Below are 27,434 nucleotides of genomic sequence, written 5' to 3'. Positions count from 1 at the left end.
TTGCTCAGTCGTGTCCGAGTCTTAGCGACCCCTTGGACTGCAGCCTACCAGGCTCCTCCAGCCATGGGATTTTCCAGGCAAGAGTACTGGAGTGGGGTGCCATTGCCTTCTCCGCATCTCCTGAACTCCAGACAAATGTTACCAACGACCTAACAAAAATGGATCCTTTAGTATCTCCCCAGACCCTTCAAACTAAGGCCATTCACAGCAAAACTCTTATTTCCCTTAGCAAAGCTGAACCATCATCCCTCTGTGTCCTCCATTTTGGCTAAAGGTATTTACAATATCCCCTTTTCTACAATTTAAGGTACCTATTTGTGGAACCGCGGTACTGGCATTAACTTCCCTGAGCTTTTTCATAACAAGTTAAACATCAACCACCAAACAATGAGTGATTACCATAGCCAGGTGGTAAGGAATGCATAGTACAAGATTTAACTCTTTTACTCCTTAAGAAGTTTACAGGCAGAAACATACCAAAATCCTTTTGTGTGTGTGTGCAGTGTTTTCTCACAAGGCGAAACTGACTTAGTTTTCAAAGCATCCCAACGGAATCCTTACTACAAATCCCACTTTACGAGATGTAAAAAACTGAGATTCAAAAGGAGTTAGTAATTTAACCAAATTTTTACAAACGGATCTGTGGAAGGTCCAGACCCAAAAACCTAGACTTGAGATTTCAAATCTCCTTTCCAGTTACTGTTGAAATAACCTTCTCAGTAAAACGAAATCAAGTGTAGGTACAAGAGGTCAATAGAGTAGCGCACGCAAATACCAAAAAGCACAAGGCGCCCAGGACGCGCTCCAGGCCGGGGGCTTCCTGGCCCAACCCTCGCTCCGACGCCTCCCAGCAGCTCTGTCCCGTGAAATGTCTCTGCGGCCTGCCTCCAGATGGCCCGGTGACCGCGGGAAAACCGCACTCGGGGCGCGGAGAACAGAGCCTGCAGCAGCCAACCCGCCCCGCCACAATCTGAGTCCGGGCTCGGCCGCAACCGCTGCGTCCCCAGCAGCCGGAACAGTCGACCCGCGGGGAACAAGCGTACCTGGTGGAGAAAGCAACTGGAGGGCTGGCGGTCCGGGCAACCTTAGAAAGCCGGAATGACCCCGGTGGCGAGCTGGGCCGGCCGGCGGCGCTAACTGCCTTCACTCTGTTCGGTCAATTCGGAACCACAAAGACTCTTCAGGGTAGCGAAGGGACGCGAGGCGGCGGGCACCGAGCGCGGACCTGAAGCCGAGAAAAGGCATCGCAGAGGAGGAGCCGGCGGGGCATAGAGACACCGCCCGTGGGGGCGGGGCGCAGGCGCGAGGGGCGGGACGCGCAGGGCGAGGAGGCGGGCACTAAGGGACTGCGCGCGCGGCGCGAGGGGCGGGCACGTGGGGGCGAGCGCGAGGCGGGGCGCGCGACGTGAGAGGGGGCGGGGCGCACGTATCGGCGCCGCGGCCGCGTGACGCGTTTTCAAATCTTCAACCGCCGCAGCCCACTCGTTTTTGCTTTTCCTCTTCCTTCTCCGCGCCCTGGGGCCGGATTCGGCCCCGGAAACCAAGTCGGCGGGTGCGGCATCTCTACTGCGTGGGTGTGGTGGCCCGCGGAAGGGGAGAGGCGACCGGCGGGTCAACGGGCCTCGAGGAAGCCGAGTTTCCGCGGCGGCCCGGGGCGACACTCTCTCCCGACCCAGCATGTAGGTGCCGGGCGGCTGCCATGAACTCCGGAGCCATGAGGATCCACAGCAAAGGACATTTTCAGGGTAGGAAGCCCTTCCTCCGTTTGCAGTCCCTTTAATCCTTTCCTCCTCTCCTGGTTCCATTGTTGATTCTAAAGAGTTCTCGCCCTGGGTCTCTCTGCTTTTCTGCCTGACACGTGCGTCCTGCTCTGTGGCCTGAAGGAGGCACGGTTCGGGGAGCAGAGGGTTCTCGGCCCCTGGAGCTCTCCCGGCTCCAGCTTCGGCCCCAAATTCCTCGTCGTATGGCGGGTTATAAAACGAGAAGACTGTGCGCACCCGGGAACCCGCCGGGGCTCCCACAGATGCTGCGACCCTTGGAGGCTGCAGATCGAGCCTCGATTTAAAAGCAGATGTGTTCAGGGCTTTTCGCTTCCTGATTAAATTGTGGATTTTTGGTCTTATGAAGTTGAAGCAAAGTATTTTATTTCAAACACACCTTTGCTGTTTTCAACATTATAAACAGAAACAAAAGCAAACCTTCGTTTTCAGGCACTTGTTAAGTAGTCCGGCCTCCAAGTGTTTCTTCTTAATACACAGTGTGTGTGTGTTTATGTACAGTGTGTGTACGTGGTCTCCTACTATAAACAGATTTGAGTTCTTTAATTTTTAAGCAGTTGTTTGTAGCTCAGATCTGTTTTCAAAAGAAAGAATGAAATGAATGGTGATTTGGTTCTTCAAGTCGACCGTTTAGTCTTTTCAATATACATTGACTCTACGTGAAACTTACCCTTGAGCAGTCAGGAACCTTTGAGGATTAGGTCAGTACCAGTTTTGAGTGTTCAACAGAATGCCAGAAGCTCAGTAAGTATTTGTTGAGTAAATACTCCATGGAGTTTACATCCTATGAAAACTTGGAAATTGGTTTCATAAAGTTCCATGCTTTAACGCATAAAACAGGATTAAATGCATGAATATTTCCTGAATATCAGCTCCTATGAACAATAAACGTTTTGTGACATAACAGTATCTGTTTAAAGACTATTTTGTCATTATCCTAAGTGACACTACAGAGGAAATAAAATGTTAATGCTGAATTAGTAGGATTATATTTTTCCCTCTGTGATATGATTATTACATAAACAAATTATTTTTTAAACAGTAAAAATTTTCTGTCTGCATAAAGCATGATCTAATTCTAATTTTTTAAACAACAGGTGGAATCCAAGTTAAAAACGAAAAAAACCGACCATCTTTGAAATCTCTGAAAACTGATAACAAACCAGAAAAATCCAAATATAAACCTCTCTGGGGTAAAGTATTTTACATTGACTTACCTTCTGTCACCATATCTGAAAAACTGCAAAAGGACATTAAGGATCTGGGAGGGGTAAGTCAAATCCATGGACTTTGATCAAAAAGAAAAACTTTCTAATTTATAATCATTTAAAATTTTCCTTTTGGAAAAAAAAAAGGTATAACCATATAGCCCCAGGGGCTTCCCTGATGACTCAAAAGATAAAAAATCTGCCTGAAATGCAGGAGACCCATGTTCTATCCCTGGATAGGGGAGATCCTCTGGAGAAGGGAATGGCTACCCACTCCAGTATTCTTGCCTGGAGAATTCCATGGCCAGAGGAGTCTGGAGGGCTATACAGTTGAGGGTCACAACGAATTGGACACAACTGAGCAACAAACACTTTCACTGTTTACCAAGTTTAAATTTTTTATCATCTGTTTATCATTAATGCAAAGTCATGTAGCTTCAGAAACCTGACAGAACTTTCAGATTTCTGTCTGGTGTAAAGTTCACAGTGTGAGAAATGAGACAGCTTGTCCTGGAGGAACTGCTGACTGCCTTTTCATTGTAATGTTGGCATGTCCTTCAGGTGGCAGGAGCTCTTTGATTGTGATTATTAGGAAGTTAAATATAAATAAGATGGTATTTACAGAACAAGGGAAACCTGTTTAAACCACAAAGATGTAAAATTTCTTTTGACTGATACAGTCTCAAAAGAATGAATGTCACTAAGGTACCACTTTTGGATAATGAATATGGGAAATGTGCTTCTTTTCTACATTATACATTTGAGTAGTAGAAAATTTGGATAAAATTACAAGAATTTTTTTAGAAGTAAGGGTAATACTGGATAAATTTTGTCAAGGTTAAGATTTAATTTCCTGATTCTTCCTGTTTCAGAGATTTCTGCTGTACTTTGAGTTTGTCTTGGTTAGCATTTTTTAATAATATGAGTAAATTCTGCCATAATGAGGATAAAAACTTGCAGAACATATAAGAGGTTTTTTGGAACTATTTAATCTGTCTTTGAAAAGCAATTCTACTGTTTTGCTGTTTTCTTAAAACATTGTCACACACTTGTCATAGTAGTAGCATGTTATCAGAATAACCATATGACTGCATTCCTAAAGGTTATGTTTTGTAACCTAGCACCTTTGCATAAAGGATCCTTGCATTTTAAATAGTAAGTACTCAAGTGTTCAGAGAAGTTAAGTGACTGGCTCAGGGTAGAATCAGCCTAATTTCCAGACTCACATGCTATTGCACCATTCTGTTCCTCTAGAATCCATGGCTACAGTGGAGAAACTCATTAACCCTGCTGATGTAAATCAGTAATTTTAGATTTATGTTTTTAGCAGTGGAGCTCTTCAAACAAAATCATGTTCAGAAGTCCAATGTATAAAGCCACTGCTCTAGCTAAAAGAACAGTACAGAAGCTCTCATCCCTATAGCAGTTCCTGAGCCACTTGCAAGAACCAAATTTTGAATTAACTTATACATTAGATAATAGTTGAGAGTTGGTTTTATCAAATTTTCATCCTAAAATGGTTTGAACTAGGCCAATGAAATGAAGAGTGTATTTCCCCAGAGCTGTGGATTTTGAACTGAATTTGATTATTCTTTAATTTTTCTTAAAAACTCTTAAATTCTGATCTTCCCAACACACTACGATTTCTGTCCCTGGCACAGTACTGTTTCTATCACTGAAAAAGACTGTTAAGATCTCAAATGTGAACTATAAAGAAACGTTGACTTCCATACACTTAAGTTTTAAGATTCAACTCTAAGAAATAGTTCCATAGATATTCCTTGAAAGGATTATGCTTACTATTAATTTTCATTATTACCTAAATCCTTTATCCATTTGTAATTTATCCTGCCTCAGGCTATTAACAGTGTTAGTCTGTTTTAAAATGGTCTATGCATTTTTTTCTCTCATCTTAATGAAAATATCTGGTTCAGTTGCTCAGTCACGTCCAATTCTTTGTGACCCCATGGACTGCAGCATGCCAGGCGTCCCTGTCCATTACCAACTCCCAGAGCTTGCTTAGACCCATGTTCATTGAGTCAGTGAAAACATCTAAATACACTTTTTATTTGGAGAATACACTTCTGACGATTAAACACTGAGAGCACATCAGGAAAGTCTGACATAATGGGAAAATATCTTGAATAGTGGAAAGGAAGGCTGCTATTGCAAAACCAACCATGTAAAGCCCATGTCTAAACACTGGACTAAAATAAGAGAGTTGGGAAAGAAAAGAGATTTAGGGTCAGATACCTTACCATCTCATGGACTTGAGGATAAAGTACTTGTTTTTGATGTTCAGTGTAACCTTTGAGTCATTAGAAAATAAATTGTGAGTTTGTACTTTTAAAGACCTAGATTCAACAATAGCTAATAAAGACAAAACTAAGTTAATGGTACAGGACCCAGTATTAAGTATTTTGGTAGATTCAAAAATGAATCTGATACCTAGTCCACCTGCAATTTCTAATCAAGTAGAGATGGCATTGTTACAATTAATTGTTATATAACAGAATGTTAAAAGGGAAAGATTATTTCCAACTGAGGAACCTTGGAGGCCATTGTACGGACACAATTTAAACTCAGCTTTGAAGATTGATTATGATTTGAGCATATGGAAATTCATTCAGAAATTATTCCACCAGTGTTTCCCATATGGTAGCACTATTTAAGATGATAGGGATGCAAAAATTAGGTATAGTCTAATCTTCTAGGAATTCTCAGCCTATAGGAATATCAGACGCCTAAATAAATAAGTTGCAGTATAACATTGTCAGTGCTTTATCAGAAATTATGTAGAAATTGCCATTAGAATACAGAAATGGAAATTATTAACTCTGCCTTTTACAATTTATAGCAATGATAAAGTTCGAGCTGAATCTTGAAAGACTAATAGGAATATACCAGGGAGAATGAACAAACTAAATAGAAGAAAGAGCATACATAAAATATATGTATGTGTGGTTTGAGCAGCTGTTAATAATAGAGTATGACTTGATCTTGGGATTTAGATGGGGGAAACAGCAAGAAACAATGTTACATTGGGACCAGACTATGAAAGATACTTTGTTCACTACTAAAGAGTTACAAGAGGTGTAGGAAATGGAAAACCAAAGGAAATGTGGGTACTATCATAATGAGTCGGACAGGACTGAGCTTCCCTTTCACTTTTTACTTTCATGCATTGGAGAAGGAACTGGCAACCTACTTGAGTGTTCTTGCCTGGAGAATCCCAGGGACAGGGAAGCCTGGTGGGCTGCCGTCTATGGGGTCACACAGAGTCGGACACGACTGAAGTGACTTAGCAGCAGCAGCAGCATGACAGACATACAAACCAATGCAATAGAAGAGAGAAACTAGAAATCCTCTCATATAGTCACCTGATTTTCATCAAGGTTGCCAAGACCATTCAATGGGGAAAGGCTAATCTTTTCAACTTATGATGCTAGGAAAACTGAATATCAACATGCAGAAGAATAAAGTTGTACCCTTACTGTACATTATACGATGTAGTTAATTAAAAATGGATCAAGACCTAAAACGTAAGAGCTAAAACCCATAGAGGAAAGTATTGGGGAAAATCTTCATGATACTAGATTTGGCATTGATTCCTTGACTATCATACCAAAAACACAGACAACAAATGAAAAAAACAGACAAATTCGACTTAATAAAAATGAGGTTTTGTGCATCAGAGGACTACTGTCAAGAGAGTAAAAAAGACAGCCCACATAATGAGATAAAAAAATTTTGCAATTTTTTTCTGTTTGTAAAATCTGTTGATGGATTAATATCCAAACTATAAATAATTCCTACAATTCAACAAAAATCAACCCAGTTAAAAACTGACCAAGGACTTGAGTAGACCTTTCTCTAGAGAAGATATGTATGAATAGCTAATAAGCACAAGAAAAGATGTGCTACATCACTGCTCAGTGCAGTTCAGTCGCTCAGTCGTGTCTGACTCTTCGCGACCCCATGAATCGCAGCACGCCAGGCCTCCCTGTCCATCACCAACTCCTGGAGTTCACTCAGACTCACGTCCATCGAGTCTGTGATGCCATCCAGCCATCTCATCCTCTGTAGTCCCCTTCTTCTCCTGCCCCCAGTCCCTCCCAGCATCACAGTCTTTTCCAGTGTGTCAACTCTTCGCACGAGGTGGCCAAAGTACTGGAGTTTCAGCTTTAGCATCATTCCTTCCAGAGAAATCCCAGGGCTGATCTCTTTCAGAATGGACTGGTTGGATCTCCTTGCAGTCCAAGGGACTCTCAAGAGTCTTCTCCAACACCACAGTTAAAAAGCATTAATTCTTTGGTGCTCAGCTTTCTTCACAGTCCAACTCTCACATCCATACATGACCACAGGAAAAACCATAGTCTTAACTAGACGGACCTTTGTTGGCAAAGTAATGTCTCTGCTTTTGAATATGCTATCTAGGTTGGTCATAACTTTCCTTCCAAGGAGTAAGCGTCTTTTAATTTCATGGCTGCAGTCACCATCTGTATTGATTTTGGAGCCCAAAAAAATAAAGGAAAATGCAAATCAAGACCCCAGTAAGACAAACATAGAAAACCAACTTAAAATTAAACAACAAGTTCCTATTGTATAGCACAGGAACTATATTCAATATTTTGTAATATACTATAATAGAAAAGAATTTTATGAAAAAGAAGATATATATGAATGTGTAACTGAATCACTTTGCTGTACACCACACACTAACACAACATTGTAAATTAACTATATGTCAGTCAAAAGAAGCAATGTGTTACCACCTCACATCCATTAGGACAGCCACTGTCAACATAGGTGTCAGTGAGGATGTAGAGAAACTGGAACCCTTGTGCACTGTTAGTCAGATTTAAAATGGTGCAACTACTATGGAAAACATGTTGTTTCCTCAAAATGATAAAGAAAGGAATTATCATTATGATGAAGCAGTTCCACTTCTGGATATATATGCAAAAGAACTGAAAGCATCTTGAAGAGATAATTTATATACCCATGTCCAGAACAGCATTACTCACAGTAACCAAAAGGTGGGGGGGGGGGGGGGGACAAATATTAATAAGCAGATGAATGCATAAATGTGGTTTATACATACAGTTCAGTCGCTTAGTCGTGTCTGACTCTTTGTGACCTCATGGACTGCAGCATGCCAGGCTTCTCTGTTCATCACCAACTCCTGGAGCTTACTCAAACTCATGTCCATTGAGTCTGTGATGCCATCCAACCATCTCATCCTCTATCGTCCCCTTCTCCTGCCTTCAATCTTTAACAGCATCAGGGTCTTTTCAAATGAGTCAGTTCTTCGCATCAGGTGGCCAAAGTATTGGAGTTTCAGCTTCAGCATCAGTCCTTCCAATGAATATTCAGGACTGATTTCCTTTAGGATGGGCTAGTTGGATCTCCTTGCAGTCCAAGGGACTCTCAAGAGTCTTCTCCAACACCACAGCTCAAAAGCATCAATTCTTTTCGTGCTCAGCTTTCTTTATAGTCCCACTCTCGCATCCATACACGACTACTGGAAAAACCATAGCTTTAACTAGATGGACCTTTGTTGGCAAAGTAATGTCTCTTCTTTTTAATATGCTGTCTAGGTCATAGCTTTTATTCCAAGGAGCAAGTGTCTTTTCATTTCTTGGCTACAGTCACCATCTGCAGTGATTTTGGAGGCCAAAAAAGTAGTCTGTCACTGTTTCTGATGTTTCCCCATCTATTGGCCATGAAGTGATGGGACCAGATGCCATGATCTTCGTTTTCTGAATGTTGGGTTTTAAGCCAACTTTTTCACTGTACTCTTTCACTTTCATCAAGAGGCTCTTCAGTTCTTCTTCGCTTTCTGCCTTAAGAGTGGTGTCATCTGCATGTCTGAGGTTATTGATATTTCTCCTGGCAATCTTGATTCCAGCTTGTGTTTCTTCCAGTCCAGAGTTTCTCATGATGTACTCTGCATATACGTTAAATAAGCAGGGTGACAATATACAGCCTTGACGTACTCCTTTTCCTATTTGGAACCAGTCTGTTGTTCCATGTCCGGTTCTAACTGTTGCTTCTTGACCTGCATACAGATTTCTCAAGAGGCAGGTCAGGTGGTCTGGTATTCCCATCTCTTGAAGAATTTTCCACAGTTTATTGTGATCCACACAGTCAAAGACTTTGGCATAGTCAATAAAGCAGAAATAGATGTTTTTCTGGAACTCTCTTGCTTTTTTTATAATCCAAAGGATGCTGGCAATTTGATCTCTGGTTCCTCTGCCTTTTCTAAATCCAGCTGGAACAGACGGAAGTTCTCTGTTCACGTACTGTTAAAAGGCTAGCTTGGAGAATTTTGAGCGTTACTTTGCTAGCATGTGAGATGAGTGCAGTTGTTTAGTCGTTTGAACATTCTTTGGCATTCCCTTTCTTTGGGATTAGAATGAAAACTGACCTTTTCCAGTCCTGTGGCCCCTGCTGAGTTTTCCAAATTTGCTGGCATATTGAGTGCAGCACTTTCACAGCATCATCTTTCAGGATTTGAAATAGCTCAACTGGATTTCCATCACCTCCACTAGCTTTGTTGGTAGTGATGCTTCCTAAGGCCCACTTGATTTCACATTCCAGGATGTCTGGCTCTAGGTGAGTGATCACACCATTGTGTTTGGAATATTATTTAACATTGAGAAGGAATGGAATTCTGTTCCATGCTACATCATGGGCAAACCTTGAAAACACTGTTACATGAAATAAATAAGACCCAAAAAGATAACCACACGATTCCACTTATATGAACTACCTAGAATTGTCAAGAGACTTCCTTCATGGCTTAGCAGTGAATCCATCTGCAATGCAGGAGATCCGGGTTTGATCCCTGGGTGGGGGAGATCCCTTGGAGAAGGAAATGGCAACCCACTCCAGTATTCTTGGCTGGGAAATCCCATGGACAGAGAAGTCTGGCTGACTACAGTCCATGGGGTCATAAAAGAGTTGGATACAACTTAGTGATTAACCAATGACTGAATTGTCAGATTCACAGAAATAGGAAGTAGAGATTAAAAGAGATAAAAAAGGCTGGTGGGAGGGGGAAATGGGGAATTACTGTTTAATGGGTACAGTTTCAGCTTACAATGATGATCAAGTTCCAGAAACAGATAGTTCAGTTCACTTGCTCAGTTGTGACCGACTCCTTTCAACCCCATGGACTGCAGCACACCAGACTTCCCTGTCCATCACCAACTCCCAGAGTTCACTCAGACTCACATCCATTGAGTCCGTGATGCCATCCAGCCATCTCATCCTCTGTCATCCCCTTCTCCCGCCTTCAGTCTTTCCCAGCATCAGGGTCTTTTCCAATGAGTTATTAGAACTCTGCTTGTACTTTCTCAGGACTCAAGGCTTAGAATAATACAGCATAGAAATTTAGAAAATATTGAAAATGTTTCAGATTGACATTTCCTATTGTGCCTAGCATATGAAACAGTTAATGGTTTATATGAGTTCCTTAAAAATATTTTTTTTCCTTTAGCGAGTTGAAGAATTTCTCAGCAAAGATATCAGTTATCTTATTTCAAATAAAAAAGAAGCTAAATTTGCACAAACCTTGGGACGAATCTCTCCTATACCAAGTCCAGAATCTGTGAATACTGCGGAAACCACATCACCTCATCCCAGCCATGATGGAAGTTCATTTAAGTCTCCAGATACAGTAAGTCTCTGAAATATGCTTTGAGACTCTGAAAGGCTATGAATGAGTGAGTGAAAGTTGCTCAGTTGTGTCCGACTCATTGCCACCCCATGGACTCTACAGTCCGTGGAATTCTCCAGGCCAGAATACTGGAATGAATGGCCTTTCCCTTCTCCAGGGGAACTTCCCAACCCAGGGATCGAACCTAGGTCTCCTGCATTACAGGTGGATTCTCTACCAGCTGAGCATAAGGGAAGCCCAAGAATACTGGAGTGGGTAGCCTATCCCTTCTCTAGCAGATCTTCCCTACCCAGGAATCGAACCCGGGTCTACAGCCTTGCAGGTGGATTCTTTACCAATTGAGCTATGAGGAAAGCCCCTGAAAGTCTATAGGATGTTATAATTAAGAGTGGGCTGACAGCAGAGTTCACCTAGGTAGAATAATATCTACATTAAGTGTATCTACATTAAATGTGGCTTTCCAGTTGTCAATAAGGCTGCTGTTGTATATAGAATGGTGATTTTTTCCTCCTAATAATACTTATACATAGTCTTACTCCAGGGGGCTTCCCATGTGGTGCAGTGGTAAAGAATCTGCCAGCCAATGCAGGAGACACGGGTTCAAGCCCTGGGTTGGGAAGATCCCCTAGAGGAGGAAATGGCAACCTACTCCAGTATTCTTGCCTGGGAAATTCCATGGACAGAGGAGCCTGGCGGGCTACATACAATACATGGGGTGGCAGAGTTGGACATGACTGAGTGAGCACAATCATACTCTGATTCCTAAAATACATCCTTGCATTTAGTGATGACTTATGTTTAGAGTAATTTACAACTAAAAGATGACAGCAGGTCATTTTTAAAAGAAGGAATAGACACCTCTTGTTTGTTTCAGAGCATGGTAAACAAACAGTAGCCCAGGGGCCAAATCCAGCCTGCTGCCTGTTTTTTTTACAGCATGCGAGCTAAGCATGGAGTTTACATTTTCAAATGGTTGGGGGGACATTCAAAAAGAATACTTTGTGACAAGTGGCAGTTATATGAAATTCAAATTTCGTTGTTCATAAATAAAAGTTTTATTGGAATACAGACATACCCATTCGTATAGGTATTGACTGAGTGCTTTACTGCTATAAAGGTAGAGTGGGGTAGTTGCAACAGAGACTATATGGCCTGCAGAGCCATATGAACATGTACTGTCTGGCCCTTTAAAGAAAAAGTTTGCCAACCCCTGGTCTAGATTTACTGACGTCACTTCAGTTCAGTCACTCAGTCGTGTCTGACTTTTTTGTGACCCCGTGGGCTGCAGCATGCCAGGCTTCTCTGCGCATCACCAACTCCTGGAGTTTACTCAAACTCATGTCCATCCAGTCAGTGATGTCATCCAACCATCTCATCCTCTGTCATCCCCTTCTCCTCCTCCTGCCTTCAGTCACATCACTACCACTCAGTTGCCAGTAAGTTGTAAGATACAGTGAAGGGTAAATTAAATTGATTTAATTGGTTATGAAAAGCAAAAGAGATTGGAAAAATACTGTTTATCTCATTTTAAAATTGAAATTAATTAAATAATTTTAAATATCGTCCCCATCTTACCTCATGTAGCCATTTGGGAAGCAGGGACACCTGGAGGCAGGGAAGAGAAATCACTTGGGAAAAAAGAGACAAATATATAGGAAAAAAAAATCAAAGAGGAAGAGGCCTAGGAAGCCTCATACATTCTTTCAGTTCATGCTTTTTTTGAGGAACAAGGTTGTACAGCAGTGACTAGTTCCAAATTAGTTCCTGCTGATAGCATTTCAACTAATTTTCCTAATGTCTTATTTAAAACTGAAACTGTGTAAGAACCAGTATATCCAGTCTACTCATATCATTAGGTCTTCAGTTAAACTAGAAATTAAAAATGTAAGCTTACATTTAATTACAGGCCGAATCTCAAATCAGTCTATTTTATTTTTACGTTGAATAACGTTTACTACAGAACTGACCTTGGATCACATTCAGCTGAGTTCAGTTGCTCTACTTAAAAAAGAAGAAACAAACTTTCTCATCAGAAATCTAATTGCAAACAAAGACCCTAAGGAGATCAGTTTTTACCATATTTACACTGATGGTTATTAAGACTTGTGTAAATAAAGTATATGTATTTAAGCTCATATTTATATTAAAAATTTATTTTTAAATTTTATCTACTTGCTTTGCTCATTTTGTCTTTTTAAAATTTTTTCCAGTAGGCACTATGTATAACTATATGTTTGGTTGTTCTTTGGTCTTTCTATAGGTGTGTTTGAGCAGAGGAAAATTGTTAGTTGAAAAAGCTATCAAGGACCATGTAAGTAGGGATTTTAAAAATTCACAGTGTTCTGTTACTTCACTGAAGTGTAAAATAGAGATGTTCCTGAAATCTTCTTTTCCTCATTTTTAAAAGAAAAAGCCTAAATATCAGCATGTGTCTTGTTTATAAGAACAGAATCTGCTTTTCATGAAGAAACACCTCCATCATGTGGCCTTTTAAAGTATTACTGGACACTTCTGAAGCTTGTGGCATTTTGTGATTTAAAACAAAATAATTTCTTGAAACTATTAACTGTAAGGCTACAAGGTACATTAATTGTCAAGAATATCAGAGTGTATTAATGGTTTTAGAAATTCCAGAAGGAAAAACTGATGTCTTCATTGTTATTGTAATTGTGTAGGGTCTGTTCTGAATAACCATAAGTGACATTAAACTTCAATAATATTTTTAATTTAGCTCATTTAAAATAGTAATTTCCTAGAAAATTTATCAAACTTTTTTTTTAACAGGACTTTATTCCTTCAAACAGTATATTATCTAATGCCTTATCATGGGGAGTAAAAATTCTTCATATTGATGGTAAGGATTTTATTACTGTTTTTGAGAGTATTTTCTATAAGTGTCTGTCTGTCTCTTGCTTCCTAATTTTAGATAGTGAGAGTTTTAATAGCAAGACATACCTGTAACATTAATTCTTTCATCTAAATTTAGTACAATTTTAAGAAAGTAGCAGTGTTTAACTCCAAAGGCAAAAATGCTAATCTTAAACCCTTCTTTCTTTTAAAAAAGACATTAGATATTACATTGAACAAAGGAAAAAGGAATTGTATTTACTCAAGAAATCAAGCACTTCTGTAAGAGATGTGGTATGTTATTTTCCTTAATTTTTAAACTAATTTGAGAAAATGATTAAGCTTGGTTTTTAGTTATGTATCTGTAAACTTTTTTGCGAAGTGGAAAATATTACTGCCAGAATATCCTAGGGATAATCATGTATACTATATGCATGATTCTGTTATCTGAATAAATTATTGCATATCACTTTAGGATTTACTTATATGGTGAAAGTTGTTTCAGGGATGGTGGCATAGTTTTATTTTCTTCTTTGATGGCTGCTGCTGCTAAGTCACTTCAGTCTGACTCTGTGCGACCCCATAGATGGCAGCCCACCAAGCTTCCCCGTCCCTGGGATTCTCCAGGCAAGAACACTGGAGTGGGTTGCCTTTTCCTCTTTGATGGCTACTGGAGCCAAAAGAACAGATATTTTTGTTCATTCTGAAGGAAAACACCATGCCTGACATATTGCATGAGAAGCTCCTAATGTGCATAATATACTCCTTTCAGGAACACAAATAAGGAGGCTTACTGATCAAGTTCTCTAATTTCTGTCATATAGTATGACTGTCTGGGCTAACCTCAAAATATTTGTTAAACAAGTGTGTTGGGCATTAATGTCTGTTAGACCTAATGCTCTACATCTTCTGTTTCTTCCCTTTTTACTAGCTTCCTTGACAAAGCCTCTGTATAGAATCATGCCTTCATGATCCTTTAAAACAAACCTCTTCTGTCCTTTAAAACAAATACAATAAAACCTTCCTTGACCTCACATCCCTACCTACTATTTAATCTTTATATCATCCAGACATTTGACATTTCCACTTTTACACTTCCCATTTGCTTTTCAACATGGATGGTACAAAACTGCTGACCAATTTGGCATTTTAGGTGTGCACTTTTAAAAAACCAGTCATATTGGTTCTCTATGCTACTGTTCACTTCCTCCTTGAACTTATTTTCATCTGGAACTTCTCTCATCCCTTTGCTTTCTCATAGTTCTCATATCTCAGAACATTCTTTGTGGTCTGGTTTTTCTTCACTCAATCGTTAAATGAATCTAAATGTTAAAGAAGTTTTACAGAAGAATGTATATAAAGACATGAAGCCATATGTAAGGTGGCATGTTTGGGAAATTTTCTGTAGTATAATACAACCTGATCTTTGAGTATGAAAGTGATAAGAAATGAGGCTAGAAAGGTTAGTAGGTTTAGATAGGTCTTTGTACGCTACATAGAGTTAGATTTTATTTTTAAGAGTTTGGAACATTACTGAGAAATAACTAATAGAAGAGGAAGCTGGTTGGATAGGTATTTTGGAAGGATCCTGTGATAGCCAATTAACGATATTTCCTTGCAAGACTGATCATTTTACTCTCATAGTTATACCTTTTCCAAAAATGCAGTAGAGTTGGAAATCATACAGTATGTAGCCTTTTCAGATTGGCTTCTTCACTTACTAATAGGCATTTAAAGTTCCTCCATATTGTTTTGTTACTTGATAGCTCATTTCCTTTTGTGGCTGAGTATTCCACTGTCTGGATGTGCCACAATTTACCCATTTACCTTCTGAAAGACATCTTGGTTGCTTTCAAGTTTGGCTGCCTGTGGCACCTTTACAGCTGCAGTTTCTTAACTGGGGTCCACTCTCATGTCAAAACTGGGGGGAAAAAGAGGAAATAATACAGGGATTCCCTTTGTACTCTTTGGACAGCAGGAGCCTCTTTCCTGGCTCTTTGTAGCCAAAAAGATGAGGTTTGTATAGGAGTTACAGCCACTGACTCTGCTATTGCTGCCAATCTCAGGACTAGAGATTCATTCTTCAAGAAGCATTGCAAGAGAAAAGAGGGTAGGAGAATAGAAAATATATCCCTTATCCCCTTAAAGATAATTTTGACTTCCTTCTGCAGTATACCTACTTTTGTTTACTTTTAGTCCTCAAGTAGTAGTTCATTGAATTTTGTACAGTTTTTATTGTCATCACTTCATATGGGAGTGACCATATAGAATATATTCCATCTTGACTAGAATCAACAGGCTAATAAATTTTTTAATAATTCTTTGATGAGTTTATCATCACAAAGGTTTTGCTGAATAAGGGCATAAAAATAATTAACATGACTATTTTTAGATGATTCTGTTAACCATGCTTTTTCTTTATTGGTTGATTTCTTTTTGTGAATATAAAAACAATTATAGCTAAAATGCAAGGTATGTGTTGGGTGTACTGTAAAAGTAAGCTTGGGTTACTAAGTTCCATACTAGTGGTTAAGATCTTTAATTCTTGAATGATCTTTGTTTCCTTTCACTTCTTTGGTTGAATTAATTTTTAAAAGCAGCTTTTTCTCGTTTTTTTTTCCCCCCATGAAACTACAGTAATCAGCCTTCCTTTGTATAGTTCTTTTTCTATATGTTTTTTTAATTTTAAGGATATTGAACAGTTGCAGTACCCGTTTTCCCTTTTCAAGCCCAGTGTTTTCACTATAGATTTATATTTCCCCCCACTCCAGGGGAAGAGAGTAGGTGTTGGCACTCAGAAAACAAAAAGTAAGTATTTTGATTTTCTTAAGTGTGCATGTTTTGCTAGAAAATAGAACAAACATAAAACATCTACTGAAAAATCATGTAACCAACCCTTTAAATGACTTATTCAGTGGTTCGTAGCCTTTTCCCCATGGCTGTCTGGTGAAGCCTGTGGGCTTTTGTTAGAATAATTTTTTGTAGCCTACCAGGCTCCTCTGTCCATGGGATTTTCCAGGCAATAGTACTAGAGTGGATTGCCATTTCTTTCTCCACATTATATTACTAAGAAAATAAATTATATTGAAATTCAGTTATCAGAATATTTTTCAGTATACAATAGTTACATACTTGTTTTTATTACACATTAAAAAGTTCTACCAGATATTATAATTGCTACTGTAATTTGGTTTTTAAATGATGACTGTAAATGATGCTTTGAAATATTTGTAGTAACTAATATGATGGAAATGTTTCAACTGGTATCAAAATTAGAAGCACTGCTAATACTACTGTGGTCCTCTTGGTTATGTGCAAAATTGAAGGAAATGTTGAATTTAGGTTAGAGACTAGTGAACATGAAATTCAAATTTTCCTTTTTTAAGCTCAAAATTCTCCTGAATTCTACTTATAGATCCTTTGAGGGATCCATTCAGTTTAAGAATTTCAGAATATAGACAGAGAGTTTGTTATTTTGGAAATGGATTTATAATTATAAGATACCTTACCTGAAGCTGAAAATTTCAAACTGAAGTGAAATGGGTAATGAATACTTAGTTGGATTATTTTAGCCTGAGAAGTTTTGTTAAAAAATAAAAAAAATTCTGGATTTGTAAATACCTAATATCATACTTTATATATTCCCAAGCAGGTAGACTCAAAAAGCCTTTTGTAAAGGTGGAAGATATGAGCCAGTAAGTATCTTGAATTCAATCTGTATGATTTAAAAGGAGAAAATATTTGAATAAAGGAGAAAATATAATTAAGCTATTTCCACTAATACTCTTAGGTCCCTTTATGTTAGATCTACATGATACTAATATGCATGTGGCACAGTTTCAAAAAGTAGCATTAGGGCAGCAATGGAGCAGACACAGAGAGCCGACCTGTGGACACGGTAGGAGAGGAGGGAGAAAGGGAGATCTATGGAGAGAGTGACAGGAATTTACAGTACCATATGTAAAACAGATAGCCAGTGGGAATTTGCTGTATGACTCAGGGAACTCAAACAGGGCCTCTGAGACAGGCTGAAGGGTGGGGCTGGGAAGGAGGTCCAGAAGGAAGGGGACATGGGTGTACCTATGGCTGATTCTTGTTGATGTATGACAGAAAACCACAAAATTTGGTAAAGCAATTATCCTTCAATTTAAAATCTTTTAAAAAGCATTAATTACTTTGTGCTTGAGGACTGAATTTAGTTTCAGTAGGTTTTAGATAATAATTACTTAAAAATATAGTTTAGAGCAACCATGAGACCATCTCATTTTTCAGTACTTCAAATAACCCTTCTCTGGCTGAATGTAATACCATATGATTTAGAACTATTACTTAAAGATTGCATTTACATTTTTGAAAAAGAAATTATTAGTTACTACTTGGAAATATAAAATCTGACTATAACATGTAAAGTTGATAGTTTTCTTAAACTCATTCTGAACCTCTGTAATATAATCTTAATTAAGACTACAGACATAAGTAAATTAATTCGGCATGGGAGAATTAGATTTCTCTTAACATTCTACTGCTCATTTAGACACATGTGATTAATTCTCTTGGGTACTCACTGAGGTGACAAAGATACATTGAACACTTTTTATTAAATGTGCTTGCTGTGACAGAAAAGTACAATTTAAAATTAGGCCTAGAGAAGCATCAGTAAGTAGAAAGACAGCCCATGTTCATGGATTGGAAGACTTCTTATTTTTAAGATGTCAGAACTACCCAAAGTGATCTACAGATGTAGTGCGGTCCCTATCAAAATCCCAATGACTGTTACAGAAAGAGAAAAATCCATCCTAAAATTCATATGGAATCTCAAGGGACCCTGAACACCCAAAGTAATTTTGAAAATGAAGAACAGAGTTGGAGGTCTATACTTCCTGATGTCAAACTTACTACAAAGCTGTAGTAATCAAAACAGTTAGGTACTGACATACAGACAGATGTATGAACCAATGGAATAGAAGAAAGAGCCCAAGAGCAAATCTTTATATGATCAAATGATTGTGGACTAGGGTGCTGAGAGCATTCAGTAGGGAAAGGACAGTCTTTAATAAATGGCATCGAGAATACTAGATAGCAACATGCAGAGAAGAATGAAGTTGAACCCTTACTTTATGCAATAGATAATATTAACTCAAAATGAATCAGAGACCTAAAACTATAAAGCTTTTGGGTAAAAAACCATCAGTAAGCTTTATGACATTGGAATTGGTGCTCATTTCTTGGATATGACACTAAAAGCAGAAGCAAAAAGAACTAAATTTCACTACATCAAAATTACAAATTTCTGTGCCCAAAGAACCTAACACGATGAGAAGCCAACCTATGGAAAAGCCGAAGAAAGTTGCAAATAATGTATCTAATAAGATGTTAATATAAAGAACAATAGAAAGTCAAATGTCCCAGTTGAAAAATGGGCAAAGTTCATACATTGATTCAAAGATATACAAATTACCAACAGGCATATGAAAAGTTGTTCAACATTACTAATCGTTAGAGAAATGCAAATCAAAACCACAGTAAGAAATTGGTGAAGTTGCTTCGTTGTGTCCGACTCTTTGTGACCCCATGGGCTGTAGACCACCAGGCTCCTCTGTCCATGGGATTTTCCAGGCAAGAATACTGGAGTGGGTTGCCATTTCCTTCTCCAAAGAAATCTATTGCCTCACATCTGTTAGGATGGCTACTGTTTTAAAAAGAAAAAACAAGTACTGGTGAAGATGCGGAGATACTGGAACTCTTGTGCACTATTGGTAGGATTATAAAATGGTGTAACCACTAAGGAAAACCATATAGAGACTTCTCAAAAATTCTGAACTGTATGATCCATGAATTCCACTTCCGAGTATATATATCCAAAAGAAACACACAGTTTTGAAGAAGTACTTATACATGCATGTTCAGCGCTACACTATTCACAATAGCCAAGAGGCAGAAGCCACCAAATTTATTCATCAACAGATGAATGGATAATATGGTGTGTGTATGTATATATATATATATATATACACAATGGAATATTGCTGTGCTTAGCCTTGCTTAGTCATGTCTGACTCTTTGCAGCCCCATGGACTGTGGCCCACCAGGCTCTGCTGTCCATGGAAATCTCCAGGCAAGAATACTGGAGTAGGTTGCCATTCCCTTTTCCAGTGGATCTTCCCAACCCAGAGATCAAACCCAGGTCTCCCGCATTGCAGGCAGATTCTTTACCATCCGAGCCACCAGGGAACCCCTCAATGGAATATTATTCACCTTTAAAAAGGAATGAAATTTTGATACATACCACAATATGGATAAACTCTGAAGACATTGTGCTTAATGAAATAAGAGGAAATTACTGCATGATTCTACCTAATGAGATAACCTAAGCAATGGCACCCCACTCCAGTACTCTTGCCTGGAAAATCCCATGGCTGGAGGAGCCTGGTAGACTGCAGTCCATGGGGTCACTGAGAGTCTGACACAACTGAGGGACTTCACTTTCACTTTTCACTTTCATGCATTGGAGAAGGAAATGGCAACCCACTCCAGTGTTCTTGCCTGGAGAATCCCAGGGTCGGGGGAGCCTGGTGGGCTGCCGTTTATGGGGTTGCACAGAGTCGGACATGACTGAAGCGACTTAGTAGTAGTAGTAGTGTAGTCAGATTCATAGAGACAAAGTAGAATAGAATGGTGCTTGTCAAGGGCTGGTGGAGAAGGGAGAATGAAGAGTTACTTATTTTATATATGGATACAAAGTTTCAGTTTTGAAAGGTGAGGAAAGCTCTAGATATGAACAGGTGTTAATCTGAAAACATTGTGAATATATTTAATACAACTGAATTGTGTCCTTAAGAATAGTAAATAGTTGGAATCAAGATTGCTGGGAGAAGTATCAATAACCTCAGATATTCAGATGACACCACCCTTATGGCAGAAAGTGAAGAGGAACTAAAAAGCCTCTTGATGAAAGTAAAAGAGGAGAGTGAAAAAGTTGGCTTAAAGCTCAACATTCAGAAAACGAAGATCATGGCATCTGGTCCCATCACTTCATGGGAAATAGATGGGGAAACAGTGGAAACAGTGTCAGACTTTATTTTTTGGGGCTCCAAAATCACTGCAGATGGTGCCTGCGGCCATGAAATTAAAAGACACTTACTCCTTGGAAGGAAGGAAAGTTATGACCAACCTAGATAGTATATTCAAAAGCAGAGACATTACTTTGCCGACTAAGGTCCATCTAGTCAAGGCTATGGTTTTTCCAGTAGTCATGTATGGATGTGAGAGTTGGACTGTGAAGAAGGCTGAGCGCCGAAGAATTGATGCTTTTGAACTGTGGTGTTGGAGAAGACTTGAGAGTCCCTTGGACTGCAAGGAGATCCAGTCAGTCCATTCTAGAGGAGATCAGTCCTGGGTGTTCTTTGGAAGGAATGATGCTAAAGCTGAAACTCCAGTACTTTGGACACCTCATGCGAAGAGTTGACACATTGGAAAAGACTCTGATGCTGGGAGGGATTGGGGGCAGGAGGAGAAGGGGACGACAGAAGATGAGATGGCTGGATGGCATCACAGACTTGATGGACGTGAGTCTGAGTGAACTCCAGGAGTTGTTGAACGACAGGGAGGCCTGGTGTGCTGCAGTTCATGGGGTCGCAAGGAGTCAAACACGACTGAGCGACTGAAATGAACTGAACTGAAAGGTAGTAAATTTCAACTGATTTCTATTGTTTGTTTCAGACTTCAGATGAATTATATGATTTTAAAATATAAGACTTAAAGCATGTTTTCTTTCATCATAAAGATTCTCATGTGTTTGGTTTTTTACTCTTTTAGGCTTTATAGGCCATTTTATCTTCAGCTGACCAATATGCCTTTTATAAACTGTTCTATTCAGAAGCCCTCCAGCCCATTTGATGTAGAGAAGCCATGTAGCACTCAAAAGCAAACTCAAGTTAAACTAAGGTTGGTTTTACCTTCAAACAGTTTTTTATCTTTTTAATAAATAACTTTAAATAATTCATTTAATGCTGTGGAGGGGGGTGGTATGTGAGTGATCACTATTAAGGTTTCTCCTTTGGATATTTTAATGCCCCTTTGCTAGATTTAAAGTCTGAATTTTTTTCACTGTGTCACATTTAGACACTTTAGATTGGAGTTTGAGAGGAGAAGCTAAAAAATATTTATAAATAATTAAAATACATTGTTTCTCTTCAGTGATGAGGTAATTCTCCTGAATAATCATTAATTCTCATTTTGCTGTTTAATTTCTTAAAAAGAAAAATGGTTAGAAGTATTTGTTTATATAAATCTCTGCAGATTATAGCAGATGCTGTTTAAAGTCTAGGACTGTAAATTTTGTTTTTTTAAGTATTCCCTGTGTTCAGTAGTTAATCTTTTACCATGTATTTCTATCAGGATCCAAACAGATGGTGATAAATGTGGTGGAATTCCAGTTCAATTCCAGTTAAAAGAGAAGAAGAAAAAGGGATACTGTGAATGTTGCTTGCAGAAATATGAAGATCTTGACATTGTAAATATGATTTTGTATTTAGGGGGTTGATGTTTCTAAAACTATGAATAATATTTGCTGTATAAATTTTAGCTTATTCTTTTGATTGTGGTTGGTAGCTTCGTAATTATGAAGTAGCATATACTTAATTTTAAGAACCCCAAGTGGGGAAGTATATATTGAAAAGTCATTTTTATCCAGTCAACAAATATTTATTGAGCGGTTACTGTGTACCAGTCACTGCTCTGAGTGAAAAGCATCATACGAAAGAGACCAATTCCTGATCCTCATGAAGATTACATTCAGTGGAAGGGGAGAAAGAGAGGTAACCATAGGATAAAAGAATAGTGAAGTATAGAGAGAGAACATTAGATCAGTGCTATGAGAAAGCAGGAATAGAAGATGTTGCTGTTTTATTTAGAGTAAACAAGGAATTCCTAATAAGGTGATCTTTGAGTAGAGACCTGTGTGACTTCGAGGGGACAGACTTGTGAATATTGAAATGAGCAGTGCAGAAGTGGTAAAGAAAACTGATGGGATCAAAAAACAGATGTTGGTGGACTAAACAATGGTAGTAGAAGTGATCAGACATGGTGAGACTGTGGATGCAATTTAAGCTGGGGCCAGGAAGGCTTGCGAATTGGTCGGATGTTGGGAGAGAGAGGAGATGACGGGCCATGGCTGTGAGGTGCAGCATTTCAGTCCTTAGCAATTTACAAATGGGCAAGAGATTACTGATGGGAGGATGAGAAGAAAGTGGAGACTTTTTTTGCAATAGCAGAAAGAGAAATAGTTGAAAATGTATGTGGGATGAAGAGAAGGTGGGAACAATTACAATTTGTAAACTGATAAAAAAAAGCAAAATAGCTTTGGATACAGGCTAGCCCAGGTTTGAATCCTGACTTCCTGCCTATGTGACTTTAGACAATACCTGGCACTGTGCTTGTTAAATATTAGCTGTTATTGTTTGAATGTTAATTTTTAAAATAATAGGTAGGTCTGTTTTGGTACTTGGTTTTGGTAGAAGATAGTGGGAAAGTTGAGAAAAAGTACTTGAAATATCTGATTCATAAACTACCTCTCTCTTCAGACTCTAAATTCAAGTTTGTTTTATAACGGAAGTTTGTGTCACATTTTTGTGTTCAGTTTATTTAATAAAGGAGGAAAACAGTTTTAAATTATTTTTAATCAGAAGCTGAACTTTCTCAAAAATATTTTGTCTAAGTTTTATCTCAATACACTGAACTTGCTGACTTTGTTCTTGACCACCCTTAAAATGAAGAAGACTGTCTCGGTACTCTCTGTCATAAGTACTGGGTAATTGAGATCATTATTTGCTTATCTCAAAAATGTTGTTTTTATTCCCAGCATTAGTTGTACTTTTTTTTTAATTTATCTTCTAGATTCTTCTTTTGGGTTCTTATATGTTAAATAACATTTCATGTATTTAATATTTTATAAGGTTTACCTGACTTACTACTTGGTGGTAATTATATAAGGATAAAATAATGTAGTAAAGAGAAGTCTTTCCAAAAATATTAGCATACTCTAAATGCTCAGTATTTCTGTTTTTCTTCAGCTTTATTTCATTTTCTGATGTAACTCCCTCATTTTCAGTTCCCTTAAAACCACAAATTCATTAGTACTTGATTCTTCTCATTGGAAAATGGAAGACTGAAAACCAAAGTAGTTTTAGTGGTTTCTGAGAAAATAACTTTTATTCTACTTATTTTAAGTTCTGATAAAGGATATTTCTTTGGAGTAGTTACTAGAAACTTAATTTTAAGGGCAAGAAGATACTAGAAAACCTAAACAAAAAAGCATCTATTACTTTAAAATATAATTATTATATACTTTTTTTGTTTTAGCATCTTCTGAGTGAGCAACACAGAAACTTTGCACAGAGTAATCACTATCAAGTTGTTGATGACATTGTATCTAAGTTAGTTTTTGACTTTGTGGAATACGAAAGGGACACGCCTAAAAAGAAAAGGTAATTTATCAACCTAAGTTTTAAGACTATCAGACTATTAAACTAAAAATAAATCCAAAGTTTTCTGTTCTTAGAAGGATTATAATTTCAGGATATAAATATGGTTAATAACTTATTATTTGCACCACCAAAAGTGCTTACCTTAGATTACTTTTAAGGCTCTCTTCTTAACATAGTCGAAAAGAGGAGTTGGCAAAAAATACAAAGAATTGTTTTAGGCTTTGTGAACTACAAGATAGCTATTGCAGCTACTCAGCTTTGCCTCTATACAATGAAAGCAGCCACAGATAGTCAGTAAATGGGTGTGGCCATGTCCCAATAAAACTTTTATTTGAAAAATAGATGGCACACTAGATAGATTTGGCCCCCCATCTAGACCATCTCCTTGGACTCAAAAAGTAGAACTTTTTGTTATTCTTAAGGAGTTTTAAGAAATTCTTCTACTTCTGTTAAATCTTCTTTATACTTTTACTAGATATTTCTGCTCTGCTTGCTGATAAAAGTTGTGTCAGTACCTTTAATAAACATTAAGTGTGAATACAGTGCTGTTCAATATACAGTAACTGTACATGACAAACTAAGCCTCATTAGGATTATACCAATAAATCTAAAATTTTTTAAAATGCTTTCATGTGGATACACCCTAGAATTGGTAATAATGCAATAGGTTATTTAGTCCTTATATCTGGTTTTAGACCAATCATAAAGGCATAAAGACTACTAAACATCATATTTCTGTAACATTCAGAATGATTGCTCATGACTGATTTAATAAAATATTTGGGGAGGAAGCATATCTTCAACTATTAAAACGTATATAGGCTACGGTAAGAATGTGGAATTTCCTAAAAACTCATTCTGCAGCAAAATCCTACACTAGTACTTATACATAAACTGGTTATTCCTTAATCAGTATCCTATTACCTGCACAGTTTTTATCTCTACAGGCAAGTCACCTAAACATCTCTGGACTTTCAAAGGAGAGAGTGGTGTTGGACTAGTGTTTTTATATTTTATATCCTCCATTTGTTCAAGAGGAGTCTTAAGTGAAAGTATCAACAAAATAAGTAGAAAAGGAACCATTCTGGTTTTGAAGGGGCAGTTGGAATTCTGTATTTTTCATTATCTATAACATGTATAACATAAAACATAATTAGTGAGCTGTTGTAACCACATGGCTCAGTGGTAAAGAATCTACCTGCCAATGCAGGAGACATAGGTTCAAGCCCTGGATTGGGAAGATCCCCTGGAGGAGGAAATGGCAACCTACTCCAGTACTCTTGCCTAGGAAATCCCATAAACAGAGGAGCCTGGCGGGCTACAGTCCATGGGGTCACAAAGGGTAGGATATGACTTAGTGACTGAGCACGCACACACAGTACAAACTAGCATCTCAAGAATAGTAAGAGGCTCTTTGAAGAGGCTTCCCTGGTGGCTCAGACAGTAAAGCATCTTCCTGCAATGCGGGAGACCCAGGTTCAATCCTTGGTCTATGAAGACCCCCTGGAGAAGGAAATGGCAACCCACTCCAGTACTCTTGCCTGGAAAATTCCGTGGACAGAGGAGCCTTGTAGGCTACAGTCCATGGGGTCGCAAAGAGTTGGACATGACTGAGCGACTTCACTCCCTCATGAAGAAGAGAGTTTCAGGTCAAATATGTGTATGAAACTTAAGGACTACTAATTTGTCATGTTTAGAAGTATGTTACAAGGTTTCTGGTTCATTATAATATAGAATTGTTATATTTAAATATAAATAAAATATAGAAGTTAAGAAAATTTTCAAGATAATAAAAAAATTAGGAGCAGACCCAGATCCCTTCACTATCATCTTTCTTTGATTTATATTGTCAAAGCAGTTTTAAATACCAAGTTCAAGATACTGCTTGCCTGTGGTAGAAAGTGGAAGAATGTGGATAAGGAGTGGCACACTAGAGTTTTCAGCTATATCTGTGAAGTTTCATTACTTCAAAACATCTAAAGCAAATTTGGCTAAAGGTTAAGAGTTCTATATTTTTGTAATGTTTTCTTAAATAAGTTTCATAAACAGGTTTAAAAGATACTCAGAGTTTTGATAGCAATTATTTTAATTTTTTCTTTTTTTTTCTTTGAAGAATAAAATACAGTGTTGGATCCCTTTCTCCTATTATTGCAAATGTTGTGAAAAGGTCTGGAACTAAAGAGCTGGAATTGCTGCATAATTCTCAGAAAGACTCCAGGGAAAATGTACTTATGAGGGAGCAGGGTTTCCTGTATAAAGAACCTGTTCAGGAACCTGAACAAAAGTCTGTGTCTTCTTCAGAACATACCCTCCACCATTCTAGTGAACTGAGAGAACTTGATGATAAAACATCTCATAAATGTTCCATGTTAAATCCAGCTGAAAGTAACATAAAACAAAATTTTACACCTCTGCCTCCATGTAAAAATAAACAAGAATGCATTCTTGATGTTTCTGAACACAAATTAATTTTAAATGAAAGTGACTTAGAAGTGAAGGTAGATCACTGTCCCTGTAGGCCACAGACATCTGTACAAGTTTCTAATTTCAATACAGATGATAGTGCATCTCAACGGAAACAAAAGTCAGATACTGTGCTTTTTCCAGCAAAGGGTCTGAAAGAAAAGGACCTTTATTCGGTATTTCATCGTAATCCTGATCTGTTAGCAATAAACAGTTCACAGGAGCACCTAACAATTTGGGCAGAAATTCCATCTGAAAGCCCTCCTGAGGAACCCAACACGTGTGACATGAAGAGTATGGATAGTTTGCCTTCTGGTAAAATCTGTCGGAAAGTGAAAATACCATTAGGAAGAAATAAAAAAGAAAACCTGGAACCAAATGTGGAGTTAGATAAGAAAAGAACTGAATTTCTTACAACACAAGAAGAAAACAGAATTTGTAGCTCACCAGTACAATCTCTACTGGATTTATTTCAGACTAGTGAAGAGAAATCAGAATTTTTGGGTTTCACAAGCTATACTGAAAAGAATAATATATGTGATGTTTTAGATATTTGGGAAGAGGAAAATTCAAATCTGTTAACAATGTTTTTCTCTTCCCCTTCAACTTCTACATTTACTGGCTTTTAGATTTAAAATAAATGCCTTTCAGAAGCAGTGAAGATCATATTCTTGACTTCTTTATAAATATATATAAAAATTCTTAGTTTGGGGACTCGGGGTTTGCCAGTTTTGTTTACAGAACCAAATGTAAATATTAACAATAAAGGTGATTTTACATTTTTCTATAGAATCGCATACCTATTTTTTAAAAGTTATGGAATAAACTTGTGACTCTTTACATACTGTGTTCATAATTGTTTTCTAAGAATTTTTATGAATAGTAAATTTGCTTTATATCAGTGAAAACTAATTTCAAGTGAAATTTAGAGAATATGAAAATTCAGCATTATAAATTAGGTACACTGGTT

General features: G+C 38.1%; 2 protein-coding genes across 2 annotated transcripts in view; one reads left to right on the top strand and one right to left on the bottom strand.

Annotated features, from left to right (window-relative positions):
• Positions 1–1,097, bottom strand: part of LOC128046875 (probable mitochondrial glutathione transporter SLC25A40) — a 72,542-nt gene extending 71,445 nt beyond the window's left edge. Inside the window, exon 1 of the mRNA XM_052639065.1 lies at positions 1,044–1,097. The gene's annotated coding sequence lies outside the window, so the exon portion shown is untranslated. The remainder of the gene's footprint in view (positions 1–1,043) is intronic.
• Positions 1,098–1,699: 602 nt separating this feature from the next.
• DBF4 (DBF4 zinc finger) lies at positions 1,700–27,093 on the top strand. The gene is made up of 12 exons (XM_052639132.1): positions 1,700–1,745; positions 2,876–3,048; positions 10,491–10,670; positions 12,931–12,981; positions 13,455–13,524; positions 13,735–13,811; positions 16,289–16,325; positions 17,167–17,212; positions 21,333–21,461; positions 21,915–22,029; positions 23,877–24,001; positions 26,115–27,093. The coding sequence occupies exons 1-12, from the start codon at positions 1,700–1,702 to the stop codon at positions 27,091–27,093; spliced, it is 2,028 nt and encodes a 675-aa protein (XP_052495092.1).
• Positions 27,094–27,434: the final 341 nt, after the last annotated feature.

This window comes from Budorcas taxicolor, chromosome 4 (assembly GCF_023091745.1).
Source record: "Budorcas taxicolor isolate Tak-1 chromosome 4, Takin1.1, whole genome shotgun sequence".
Classification (NCBI taxonomy): domain Eukaryota; kingdom Metazoa; phylum Chordata; class Mammalia; order Artiodactyla; family Bovidae; genus Budorcas; species Budorcas taxicolor.
The sequence above is the reverse complement of the archived record's forward strand: the minus strand, read 5'-3'. Positions and strand labels throughout refer to the sequence as shown.